The sequence below is a fragment of the Ixodes scapularis genome, unplaced genomic scaffold (genome assembly GCF_016920785.2).
Source record: "Ixodes scapularis isolate PalLabHiFi unplaced genomic scaffold, ASM1692078v2 PGA_scaffold1__304_contigs__length_218370807, whole genome shotgun sequence".
Lineage (NCBI taxonomy): Eukaryota > Metazoa > Arthropoda > Arachnida > Ixodida > Ixodidae > Ixodes > Ixodes scapularis.
This window is the reverse complement of record NW_024609846.1, coordinates 134,546,757-134,560,634: the sequence shown is the minus strand read 5'-3', so window position 1 is coordinate 134,560,634 and position 13,878 is coordinate 134,546,757. Positions and strand designations below refer to the sequence as shown.

Genomic DNA, 13,878 nt, shown 5'->3' with positions numbered 1-13,878 from the left:
GATATTTTAAGCAAAACCGTCATACTTTCCGTGTGTCTATAGTTTGAGAAGATCAATCGCAAGCATCAATTTTCAATTTTACTGATGGCGTTTGATACGTAGTTTTGGTAAGGATCCCACACGACGCTTGAATATTCTAATGTAGATCTAATTAGTATCTTATAAGCAGCTAATTTACATTCTAGCGTTGAGTGTCTTACATTTCTTCTCAGAAAGCCTAATTTTCGGTGAGCCGTGTTGCAGATGTAATTGATATGTGTGTCCCATTTTAAGTCCCGTAATATTACAACCCCAAGAAATTTAGCTGTGTCTGTTTTCATTAATGGGAATGCCGAAATTTTGTAACATCAAAAACTTATTTTTTGACCGTTACTGTCATGACAACCGATTGATCATGATTAATCTTCATATTCCAGTCATGGCGCCAACGTAACATAGCTTGTAATGACGCATTCAGCTTTCCTTTGTTGTCCATTTGAGTTATTTTACAGTACATTACACAGTCATCCGCGAATAGCCTGACCGTCACCGATGGATCGATATCCCTACCCAAGTCGTTTACATAAATAAGAAATAATACTGGCTCCAGCACCGAACGTTTTGGTACTTTGTAGTATACGTCGAATATTGTTGAACATGGATCACTAATTTTTACCAATTGTACACATGCGCTAAGGTACGCTTCTATCCAGGATAAAATATTCGCGTTAATACCGATAGCTTCGAGTTTATGCATTAGTTTACTAGGGGGCACACAGTCAAACGCCTTCGAAAACCTTATGAAGAAAGCATTCGTTTGTCCTCGGTTATTAACAGCTTCCGCGAACTCATGAACCCTTTCCAAATAATTGAGAAACTTTTGGTTATCTGTATATCACAAGTGCATGTAACATTCGACTTCCTTTTGCGAGAGCTATAGTGAAAGATGACAAAATTTTGTGTAAGGCTAACGAGTATATAAAGTAATACTGAAACCAATCTCTATTTCCTAACTGATACCAATAGGAGATACACAAATATCTTCCTTCAACACCACACTTACCAACGGAAAAAGGAATGAGATATCTGGGCCTATTCAGAAGCCTGGAGCCGTCTCTTGAGAGAAACCTGGACGGCTCGAACTCCTCGGGGTTTTTCCAAAGCGTCGAGCTCATGTGCACAGCCCAGACATTACGCATCACCACAGTTCCTTTAGGCACAAAATACTTGCCGAAGAAAGTGTCTTCTCCAACACTGAAATATGATGTGTTCAATGGTGAACCCAGAAAGAAAAAAGTCCAGGAAGCACCTGGCCTGTCCAACTGATATAAACATGAATGTGCCCGTCAAGCCAGTTTGCCAGTCTTGGTCAGTTTCCGAGGCCATTCCAGCCTGCCAGGCCAGACCGAACCGACAGGCGTAACATTATACACTACACTCGACCGGCAAGGTTAGCGGATGGTTACGCACACGATCTTTCAGTCTCCTTTTAATGTCTCTTTTGAGCGTTCGCCATGCTGTAGTCCAGCAGCTTTTGCTGTGAACCGATTTTAAGGATTGATTATGTAAGCTAGTGAACTTCAGCTGTTTAACACGATGTCAAGCACCGCGACAAACAGCAGTGATGTTATAGTACCAGTGTCACTCTACCAACGATCGGTACACACGCTGCGAGTGTTGGTTTGGATGGAGCTTCAAAAGACGCAGAATTGCTTATCATTCTTTCTCACATTTCTCACAAGTTCTTGGTTAAATACCGCTTTTGCAGTCAAGAAACATAATCACGCAAATTTAGTAACACTCAGCAGTCGCACAATTCCCACAGTCACCTGTTCTAGGTGCTTTACGTTTTAGGTGGTATAGCGCATTGTAAAATACAATACCTAAAAAAAGGGGAGACACCTTGCTCAATAACAAAAAATGAATATCGGGTGATTATTTTTTTTTGTTATCGCGTTCACTTCGGTGCCAGAACTCGGCCGTCAGACATACATCTCAGTGGAATGTCAAGCGCCTTCTACTGGCTCACATAAAGCCGCTTCTTTTTCATCGTCTGCAGCATCTCATTTTCCCGAACTTTTTTTTTTTCCTTTTAACTTTTTTTTTTTTTTTACATATCGTCCAGTTCAAAATGTTGCCCGATCCCTTGCTAATAATCCCCTTGTTTTTTTAATCGTCTAGGTTTTTAAAGTCTATATAAGTGTGCGGCACCTAGTCGCAAACCTATACTTAATCTATAATTCAAGAATATAAATGAACAAAAGGCATAGTGATGTCACTGCGCAAAGACACACTCACGCTCGTGGAAGGGTGAGGGTGGGTTTGCAGCGGTACATCTCCCAGATGGCGGCCACGGTGTACGGCATCCGATGACGGTCTTCCCACGTCGGCTGGCGATCTCGGCCCACGATTTTGTCGATCTCCTCTTGGATCCGATACTGCACCCTATCTACGCTTTGGGCACAATTTAGCATGTGCCAGTGCACGAAGGAAGAGACAGAGCTCGCCCCTGCTACGAACAGGCTAAGCACGTTGCCTACCAGGTAGGTTCCTGCATGAAGCGAAAGCCAGGGGATTACGGGAAACATATAGATGCTTCAAAGAATCGAGAGTTTTAGTAGCCCGCACGCTGCGGATTGCGGGCCTTGCGGGCGAAATGACGTTCCACCTTACGTCCGGCCGCAGCCCATGCTACAAGCCATCCAAGCCAATCTAATTCCGTGTGAACGTCTGGGATGGCTCGCGACATCCGCTGCGGTCGGATGTAAGGTGGAATCTTTCATCGTTGGTCGCACGGTGCAAAGGAACGCGAAGAGCTAGCATATGGTCTACTCCCTGCTAGTTCTTTCTATAGTGCTAATTTTTTTTTTTACTTGCTCGCCAGAGTTTGGCAGATGTCTTAGTGGGGAGGATTTAGCGCAACCTTGTCATCTAATTAGCAATTACATACTCGTTTGAATTCGCGCTAACGAAATGGATATGGTAAAAAGATATCTCGATCCCAAAAGAAGCTGATGAAAGCAAGAAAAGCAACGTGGAATCAGCCAAGGTGACAGCAGAAGTTATCGTTGGAGGTTCGACTATCTTTATACATAACTATAAAACAGTTATAAACATAAAAAGCTCGCGACAGTTTTGGTCTTAACTTCACTTTGGTTGACATACGGTCTTCAAACTGGCCATAAGCTTACGAACCGTTACCTTTAAACGTATTTCGGGAGACCCAGTTCGCTCAAACACACAATGCACTTTAACTCCTAAATTTTTTGGCTTATATTGAACTTTAAGTTTATATTTTAGGCATCTCTAAAATGGTAACTTTCTGACTTTCATAAAACTAAATAATTATTTAATCGAGATGTTGTTCAGTACCACTTACTATTAAAATTTGATGCCAGATTATTTTCGTGTTCCTTCATTTTCTTTAGGTATCCGTCAATAAAGTCTCGGTTGATGTGGTGATTGAGAGTATCCTCGTGCTCCTTGACATGTTGACTGTATGCATTCATACGAATTAAATGTAAGAGTAAACGTGAATAGTATTAGTATATGGCATCACAATGGCCGTTGTCAGGCATTTAACATGTAAAGCTATTATTTGAACGTTCTTTACAAAACGGATTATCCCAGATACATTTTACACCTGCATTTATATTAAACTCTTTGCAGGTAGGACCCGACAATAAGAAAGTCTACACAAAAAATAAGGTTGTACAGAAAAGACTCCATCTAGTGGCTGCTTATTTTACAAAAAGCAGGATACTCTGGGACAAAAATAAAGCACGGCACACACTATCAATGTGAAGGTTTTACAAAATAGACATCGACCTTGCTTCTCGGAGAAGGAAAAACTTGTGGCAACAGAGAAGTCTAAATACTATCTTTCCAGATCTTCGTCTTCCTTCTTCCCCTGTTTCTCCAGTGAACGCACTTGTTTTTCTTACTTCCTAATTTGAAAAGGATCGACCGAAATAGGATTTGGTATATTATGCAACCTCTTATAATCGGGCGGCGGAGAAAAGCTCACCTGAGAAAAGCTCACCGGAGAAAAGCTCACCGTAGATAAGCTCACCGGAGAAAAGCTCACCGCAAAACCGGCAGATGCGGAGAAAAGCTCACCGGCCTTTGAGCGGAGGCGGAGAAAAGCTCACCGATATATATATATATTTTTTTTTAGCTTGATTCTGCGTTAAACGTGGCAATTTAACGCAATTCTCATTCGTCACTTCATTAAAAATATGTCCTCTTTTTTGTAATATTCTTGAAGTTCATTTGGCATATTTACCAATTCCTCAGAAATTAGTAATCACCCATTCTATCAATTAATAAAACCGCAAGCATAAAATCAAAATATCGTACACCGATAAAAAAGGCAACAATTTATTGACAGCTGACAGCGCGCCGTCGCTAAATCTGTCAGATAAAGAGGTTTGCTCTTTGCGAGCTATAACGAATAGCGGTGTGTGAACCGGTTCAGCTCCAAATATTGTGTAGTGCCTAATAGATAAGAAGGTGTTTGTTGATGTAATCAGTGTCGGTTACGCTGTTTTCTTTCTGTTAATTTGACTAACAAAACCTTAGTTGCGAGAACAGCTTCGCTTCTCATGTTTGTTTTCTTCACACCGTCGTCGTCATTTGAGCGGTTTTCATCATGTATAACGTTTACCAATTCGCCCTATTCGCTGCATAACAGTAGACTACTTCTTCTATAGATTACGAGTAACAACGGTGCCATTGCGCAGCTCCGAAGGTCATGGGTGGCTCACCGTAGAAGGTCACTTAGTATCACACAAGGGGAACGTGTGAAAACACCAGCACGAACGGCTAGAAAGCGTGCATGTCCATGGAAGAAAGAAGCCTCGATATCCTATTGACTGTTTTATCCTATTTTCAAAGGAAGCTTCAAAGAGAATTTCAAGCACCGCGTTGTTGCGCATAGACTTTTGAATTTTCGGCAGTTACAGCTTTGATTTTTTAGGTTTTAGGCAGACATCATTAAATTTTTTAACTTTTTTTTGTTCTTCAAGTTCATAAAGTTTTTAGTCAGGCTTTCGTTGCCTCTAAAGTAAGCCACAGAAAAGCTTTTCTCCGCATACGCTCAATGGCCGGTGAGCTTTTCTCCGCATCTGCCGTTTTTGCGGTGAGCTTTTCTCTGGTGAGCTTATCTCCGGTGAACTTTTCTCCGGTGAACTTTTCTCCGGTGAGTTTTTCTCTGGTGAGCTTTTCTCCGGGATTTGTTATAATCATGTAACATGATGCAATCCGTGAATAATGCGGAAAAGTCACGTAGCTCCCTGAAATAAAGAAGAGTGGTGAGTGGGAACCTGTACGTTGCTTTCAAAATGGTGAATTATCACTTTTCACTTCAAAACTTTACCAATTGTCTCGTTTGAAACTATAAATAAACATGTCTTTCCACCGCAGTGTCTTCCCGTTCGGCATCTCATTAGATAAAATCAGCAGGTTATGCTAATGCTAGGAATAAATGCTACAACTTTGTTGTCTAAATCATTCAAAACGTTCACGGTTAGTTACAACAAAGACTAGCCATATCCCAAATCACGAATCGCAATTGAAACTGCATTTCCTTTATAGTGTATATTTCATTTATGTGAATAAACTCGTTTTGTCTTTGTCTTCATTTCTGCAATATCACAATTCTTACAGTTCAGCAACAGTGGGAACTGTCAATTTCTAGAATGCCCGTATGAAAAGAAAAAAAAAAAACATGCAGATGTCCCGTACGATGACCTTACCTGGTGAGCTCTATAAGGTTCCTAATGACTTTCTTGATGGCGACGACTCTCGCGAAAGGGAGAGCCATAACTACGGCCCTGATCCATTCGGGAAAGAACTCGATCATGGCGCCCGTGCCTAACGCCTTCATAAATTCCTCCAAATTTTCGACCATGGCCTTCCGTCTAGGGTCTTCGAAGTCATAGAGGCTGCCGAACACCAGCGCCGACACATTGTTGGACGTGCTCGCGGCGACGTGCCCTTGTACTAGGACGGCAGAGCCGTCGGTTCCTTCTAGCCTCTTGACCAGGTGCCGGGACTCTTCCTGCGGATCAAAAGACAGAGGGCGGAGAATCGATGTCACCTAGAAAACATGACGTCATCGTTGGTGGATGGTGGACCCAACCCCAGCGGAAGACACTCTCAAGCTTGACGAGAGGCTCCGCAAAGCGACAGACGCGTCCGTCTTACGTCGTTGTGAAACGCTGCAAGACGCGCGCTGGCGGCGATGCTGACGCAAGCAAGGCGGCGCTGCGTGGAATCCACGAGTGATGACGTCATACATAGGCCTTGTCTCTTACGTAGTATTGGAAAAAGACGTACTTGGATTGGCTTTTTTTTTTTTTTTTTTCGGCGATAGCGTTTTTTGCCGAGGTTTTGCAGCGGATCAGGGAGTGATTTGTGTGAGGTCGTGGCGGCTCCAATAAATTTATCAAAAAACTTTCTCATGAACTTCAGCGCGGAAAATATTCCGCTAAATTTAGGGAAGGAGGGGGAGCCTGGATTCAGCGATAGATTTACGGAAGAAGTTGCCGGTAAATTTTTAGGAAAACGTATCTTTGGCTAAATAAAACTCAGAAAAGTTTTCACCACCTTTAGCAAGCAAATATATTTCCCAAAATTTCTAAAAAAAATTTCTCGGTAAATATTGCAGAAAACTATTTCGCAATTTCCAGCTAAATTCAGAATTAAACGGCACATAACTCCACAAAAACGTTTCCGGCAAAATTTAGCTGGATAACTTTTTTCACTAGATTGAGCGAAGAAATGTTCTCGCTAAAGTTAACACTAAACTGTAAAACAAAAACAAAAACATTTTTCCGCTTAACAGCAGGAAAATATTGCTCACAAAATTTAGCGGAAACGTGTATTCGCTAAACTTGTCCCAAAATCTTCCCATCTATCTTTAGCGGAGAAATCGTTTTGCCGCTAAATTTATCGGGATAAGGCGCCGCACACTTCGCTTCGCACTTTGTTCCATGCAACAAAGTGCGCAGAAAAGTGTGCACTACCTCGACTGTCGCCGCAGTTTATTTTCAGAACAAGGCAAGGAAAAGATATGTTCCCCGTAGTGTTACAGATGTAAACAGCTTAAACTATTTTATTGGACGTATACTTCATCAATTCCAATTCTAATGCTGTCCCCGACGAGTGTATGCTGGAACCGGCTAAACTATACTATACTCCGTGTGCCGTTACCTTGATGTGCTCCTCCATGGGCTTCTTTCCAAAACCCATATCACGGAGAACGCGAATGCAGATGCGCCTGTTGTCCAGCCACGCCTGTCCGTTTAGGGTAGCCAATCCTGCAAGAAACGAATCGTGGAACGAGAAAAAAAAAATGAACCTCGGTAGACAGTGCGAATAGAGATTCTATAGTGTAACCGTCTACTGGGCTTTTGTGTCAAGTTTTATCTGGTAAATATGTTGCTATCAGAATACACGGATGTATACGTTATTATATAAAGAAAAGGTTTTATTTCAATAAACAACTGTGAAGCACGTTAAAATATTCTCTACTCTACGATTTGTTTACGCGTGATACATGTTTATATTAGCCTATTCAACCGTAACTTCGTCTTAAGCACTACTAACCAATAACCAGAGCTGGGACATTACCAGCAAATAAAAGGTACTTCATTGAAATACATCGGCGTTGTATCGCCGGTGTAACATTTGGAGTTGAAGGTGTGATACTTATGAAAGAAACAATATTAGTGCTTGCATTTACACGATTCCGGATCATCAATGCACTGTATGCGTTGTTAATCTGCAAACATGCTTTTTAACCTGTGTACGAATAGAAAAAAAAAACATTATTGGGTGTGTTCAGATAAGGACGGTCAAGTTGGTGTCATGCCTGTTTTTTTTTTCTTTTTTCAGTCACATTTTTATATGAGCTAGCAAACCTTGACCACACAACGGGAAAGACCTTCCTATTGCAAGATACTTCCTTGTATTCGTGAGAAAAATCCTCTTTGAGGGAAGGTTGAAAAAACGATTTTCCCAACTGCGCGATGACGCAAATTTGAAGGCTGGAGGAATAAAGAATGCAGCTTTCTATACAATTGACGTTTTTACGTTTAATGCACGCATACTTTACAGTCAGGATTAGTTAAAGTTAACTTATATGAGCATATATTTAAAACGAAATAAAATGCAAAACTTGTCTTCTGGAGCAAAGTTTACCTAATGAGGCATTTTTCGGAGAATTTTTAAGTCGCTTTAAGTTTATATTTTAAAGCTGAAAACTTTTCTGTCGAGTGTTTCCTGCTTTGTAAACTTTTAACAAATTAATTACCGTTCTATTCTTGAAAGCGTTTTCTGCATTGCGCCCGGAAATTTCGTCAAAATCAAAAAAGTAAACATTTTGCGATTTTTGGGCGGCAATTAAAAAAAATAGTTATTCTTAATTTTTTTTAATTTTCAGCTTATTGATCCTTGATGACCATTAATTACAAATCTGCAAAGACATGTTGCATTATTTTGTTTTAAAATAAGAAAATAAATGTGTAACCAGGTCATGGTCGCATCAATTGCCGCTGGAGCGTTTCTGTCTTCACGACTAGTGGTACACGAGCGATGCATGACACAGTAGCCGCGTACTTGGTCATATTAATGTCCAGGCGCCACGAAGGACTCTAAAAATCGCACGTGAACTTGGTTTCATTGCTGATGTGTCTGATATTGACAATAAAAATCGAACGTTGCGGCGCGTCCGATCCATATTAGGGTGTTATACTTAACTGGTTAGATGTTCATTCTGCTACCATTTCAAGTTAGTACTTTAATGTTAGTACCTGGCTGGCAAAATGATTTGATTCGTATTTCTGGGCATCGCTAGAAAGCTTGCTGACAAAATAGTTTGATTCACTTTACTAGGCATCGCTTGGAACAAGCGACATTGCGGAAGCTTCTGCCACGACCGACGGCGGGTATGTCTAGGACGGAACGATAACAGCTTACATCTAAAAAAAACAGTGGCGAATCCGTGTAAATCAAGGTTGAGTTAGAGGAGATTTATGTAGTGTAAGCGGTTCAGCGTCGAAGTGTTCGCTCGGGCGCTACTCAAGCTGCTCCAACAGGATATTTTGCGACGCCTCATCCACGATCAGAAAAGTCATTATCTGTGACTGGGTCGAGAGGGACAAGAGATTTATCGATCTTTGGAAATATTTTTATGAAATTCATAGAGTGCGAAAACCTGCAGATGTTCATTTGCAATTAGAACGCTCTTGGTGCGAATCAGAAAGCGCCGCCATTAAATGCCGTAAGCCGTAACACGCGCACAGGTTCGTGGTTCACTATAAGCAGAAAATTAAGAAAGAACTGCTGCTCAGTTGACCGGCCTACACTGCGGTGAGGTCTTGACACTAAAGAGGACGTAACACGTACAAGTTTTAAAATAACGGGAGTATAATTAAATCGATGATTTAAATAGAAACAAAAATAATATAATGGGTTCACAAGTACCGAAACGTGGCAATCAATAGCCTTAGCACATCACCCTGCCGGTGCGCGGACGGCCAGATGCAAAAATACCTAGCAAATACACAGAAAAAAAATATTTACTAGACAATTGAAAGCTGAACTTCTAAAATCCTGAATTACAATACCTACCAGATTGCAATACGGAGGAGCTAGCGGGTGGATGAAGTGTCTAATCTCTCACTATCCGGTAATTATACGGCCTCTTCCGTTGCATTCTCCGAAGGGGGTGGTACCGGTGAATTCCACAGTGGGCTAGTCGGGAGCTCGATGAGGCCAGCCACACATTCTCACACACACACACACTTCTTGCGGAGGCTTCTCAGCACGTACCAGGCCAGCCACCGTCGCTTTTCTCGGGCTCGATCCGCTTTATCGCAGACCGAACAACACGGCTTCAAGTCCAGAGCAGACTTCGTGTTCACACAGGCCGTATTCCGTGCGAGACGAAAAGAGCGGGGTTGAAAACGCGATATATCAAACCAGGTGCAGGAAGGCCTTCGAGCCGTTTGTCCCGCGGGGTCTTGTTTATATTGAAGGGCATAGAAATTTGGAAAACTGTGATATACGCCTGGGTCGGTCTTCAGGAGATTCAACGAGAGGAGTCTAATATATCCGGGCGCAGGGGGGCTGCCATTTATTTTGTCGGAATGTCTGCATCGAGAAACACTTGTTTTCCTTTGACGTCTTCAATTAATCAAGTATGCTCCGGCTTGGAGTCCAGCTACGCCATGCGTTACAATGCAACAATATACCACCGGCTTAACCTTCCGTTCACGGCACGCCTTTTATCAGTCGGGCCAAAGGCTTCCGTAACATCGCTCGGTCCTAGCGGGTCCTAGAACAACGGATCAAATTATTTTGTCCGATAAGTACTCTTATTCAAGTACTAATCTGAAAAGGTGGCACGATGAGCACCTAACCGGCTAAGTATAACACCCTAACGAATGTAATGAGTATCGGACGCGCCGTAAAGTTCAGTATTCATTGGCAATATCAGCCACATCAGCGAGGGAAAAAAGTTCACGTGTTATTTCTAGAGTGCTTCATGGCGCCTGGGCAATAATATGGCCAAGTACGGATACTGTAGCATGCGTCGCTTGTGTACCAGTAGTCGCAAAGACAGAAACGCCCCAGCGGTAACTGATGCGACCATGACCTGGTTATACATTTATTTTTTTTATTTTTTAAGACAAAATAATGCAACACGTTTTTTTTATATTTCTAATTATCAATCATCAAGGGCTCATCAGTTAAAATTTAAAGAAAATCGACAATGATTATTTGTTTTCAATTACTGCACAAATATCGCAAAGTTTTTACTTTTCCCATTTTGACAAAATTTATGGGCGTAATGCAAAAAAACACTTTGCACAATAGAACGCTAATTAATTTGCTGAAAATTTACAAAGCATTTAACACTCGACAAAAGAAGTTTCAGCTTTAGAATATAACTTTAAAGCAACTTAAAAATTCGCCGAAAATTTACATATTATGTAAGATTTGCTCAAGATGCCAAGTTCGACATTTTATTCCGCTTTAAATATAAGGTAATATAAGATACATTTAACGAATTCTAGCAGTATAGTATGCGTGCATTAACCATAAAAAAATGTACTGTGTAGAAAGCTGCACTCTTTATGCGTCATAGCGTAGTTGGGAAAATCGTTTTTTCAACCTTCTCTCGAATGCGATTTTTCTCATGAATACAAGGAAGTACCTTGAAAAAGTAAGGCCTGCCCGTTGTGTGGACAGGTTTAGCTACCTCATATAAAAATATGACTGAAAGCAAAAAATAGGCATGACACCACCATGACAGTCCTTATCTGAACACATGTTATTATGAAAATAAATAGTTGTGCTAAAAATACGCGGGTATAATGTTTCGAATTGGTTTTGATAGTCAAAATGTAGTTCGTCAATATGCCCAGCGAGGTAGTTTCTTTACACCGCTATGATACAAGTTCAGCGCCAGAAAACATTCGTGATGACAATATCCTTTCTGTCATAAAAGATTTTGCATTAAAAATAGAAAAGTTAGAATCAAGAAAGATTGATTACTCCGTCAGCGTGAACAACCATTAGTTGGAATGGTGTGCCCCTACCGGTGATTTCGTTGTCGCAGAACACCATGTTTTCAGGGCGGTAGAGAACTTCTTTCTCGCACAGGAATTTTTCGATTGACGGATAATCGTTGAGCATGATTATGTCTACCACTCCGACCTTTATTCTGAAAAATATTTATTTTCATTTTCCTCTTTCTTTTTCTTTCTGTTGCTGTACATTCTCTCTCTGTACTACTGGACATTATATAATGGCATATAGAGATCTAGCCTTTTCTTTTAAAAAGCAACGAATAAGAAATAAACGAATGTTTTTCATTCCCCCATCACACACACACACACACGCACACACACAAACACACAAATGAGAATTATAATTTCCGTATATCATTACTCTCAGCAATTACAATTCCTGAGCCTCCCTCCTATTGTTGGCTGGAAGAGCGATTAACACGAAACAGAAACGTCGAAACACCCTTTGTGTTCCTTGAAATGTCTAAATATTTGTCCATATCACATCAAACGTTATCGTGGCCAATGAAAGGGGGGAGGGTCAGAAAACTCATTATCGATCTTCACGGTTCCTGGATACTTTCACTCAAAAAGCTATAACGGGCGTAAACATTAGATGCTTTTAAAATACCTTCCCTGTTCATATTTATTAGGTTTATGCATATCTTATTTTGTCATTCAAAGTCGGTATGTGTTCCTCAAATTAAACTTAGAGATATTTGAAATCCACATATACGCTGGTTTCAAAGGACTTTAAAACGCATCCTTTTTCTTCAAATGCAAAAATTTTATAACGTTACAAAACAATATGTTTAACTAAAAGCAGAATTAATTTCCTAAAGGTGCCCTGAGGAGGTTTCTGAGATCGCCTAAATACGGCGATAACTGACTCTTCGGGCTCTATGCATCCTAGAAATCCATAAATCACGACGATGCGTGGCCGATTTTCCGGTTAAGAAAACGATCAAAGATCGAACACACCGAAGTCCTTTCCGGAATGAATTCAGGATCCTGGGTTCTGGAGCACGAGCTTTCGCTAGATATAAGAGCTTTAGTAGATTGTGTTTTGAGGCCACGCTCTTCGTAGCGAAAGCGCGTGTCGCCACTTCGATGCATACTCTGATGCGCGCGCCCGTAGCGGTTGTGGGCCTTCGAAAACGATCTACTAAAACTCCCTATCACTCCGCGGTCTCACCGGTCGGAGGCTCGAGGGTCCTTCGCTTGCTGTTGGCTGACGGTGGTCCTGGTTTCGGAATATGCTCCTTCCATTGCCGAAAATGACCTCTAAATGTTGCGTTCTTTTTTTTCTTTTTTTTTTTTAATTGGAAAATCGGTTGCGTATCGTCATGGTTTCTGGATTTCTTGGAAACATAGAGGAGGCATATTGAGTTATCGCCATATTTACGCGATTGTTGACACACAAATATTCTAGAAACTAAAAATAAACTTCGGTACAGTATTCCTTAAGTAAGTAAGATGAAAGCTTCGCATTCGGCAATATTTATTAGCACGCTTTGGGAGAAACTCACCTGAAAATAGGACCATATTTCTTCGCCCATTCCACGCACTTGCCACCCAGAATGCCTTTCCTCATGAAGGGCAAGTGTCCGAGAATCGGAAAACCTCTTGGGCCTGGAACCAATCCTGCTTTTCCACGTCCATCGCTCTTCCTCGTCAATAAGAAAGCCAAAACGAGCGCCAAGGCGGTCCCGAAAATTGCGCTCAGCGAAACGATCCACATCGTACCCTGCAGCAGAGACGTAAACAAACAGGAAAGGTTGTGACCTGGTATAGACCAATACATATAGCTCTGACGTCACGCTATTGCGGTGGCACTGCTGTCAACACTGCGCCTGCGCTGACGCTTCCTCTCGCGCGAATCTGGCTTCTGCGCGCGCGCAATGCCCACACCTGGTGAGTGCAAACGCGGGCTTGATTGTAAACAGCGCGTAAGCTTATAGCAGGGGTATAGGGGGTATTCACTGGCCGCCATATTTGAGGTCACTGTTTAGAGCGCATGCTCAGAACGAGCTAGCATTAATAGGCTGCCAAGACCGGCAATCTTGATGGTGCGGGGTGCACGTTGCAAAGTAACTCTGGAAGCTCGCCATCAGCACGTGCTCGGCATTAGCGCACACAGATATGGCCGCCAGTGAATACACCCTATTGGGGAGGAGATCGAGCAGTCACGCCTCTGGCGGCACGCTTCAGCTGTGGGGACAACAAACCGAATTTTCTTGTTTGTTTTTGATTAGCGATATGGATGGTGTTGATTCGAATGGCCACTCCTCTTGCAACCAAAGCACTGGTAAGAGTGAGG

At 41.8% G+C, this 13,878-nt stretch overlaps 2 protein-coding genes across 2 annotated transcripts; both read right to left on the bottom strand.

The window, feature by feature from the left end:
- Positions 1 to 863: 863 nt before the first annotated feature.
- LOC115326943 (cytochrome P450 2U1-like) lies at positions 864 to 3,893 on the bottom strand. Its single transcript, XM_029987865.3, has 3 exons — positions 3,359 to 3,893; positions 2,278 to 2,530; positions 864 to 1,233 (listed from the first exon to the last, which is right to left on the bottom strand). Exons 1-3 carry the CDS (start codon positions 3,486 to 3,488, stop codon positions 864 to 866), a joined length of 753 nt encoding a protein of 250 aa, XP_029843725.2. The 5' UTR covers positions 3,489 to 3,893.
- Positions 3,894 to 5,724: 1,831 nt separating this feature from the next.
- LOC8054053 (cytochrome P450 2K4-like) lies at positions 5,725 to 13,299 on the bottom strand. Its single transcript, XM_042290342.1, has 4 exons — positions 13,088 to 13,299; positions 11,589 to 11,713; positions 7,195 to 7,301; positions 5,725 to 6,040 (listed from the first exon to the last, which is right to left on the bottom strand). Exons 1-4 carry the CDS (start codon positions 13,297 to 13,299, stop codon positions 5,732 to 5,734), a joined length of 753 nt encoding a protein of 250 aa, XP_042146276.1. The 3' UTR covers positions 5,725 to 5,731.
- Positions 13,300 to 13,878: the final 579 nt, after the last annotated feature.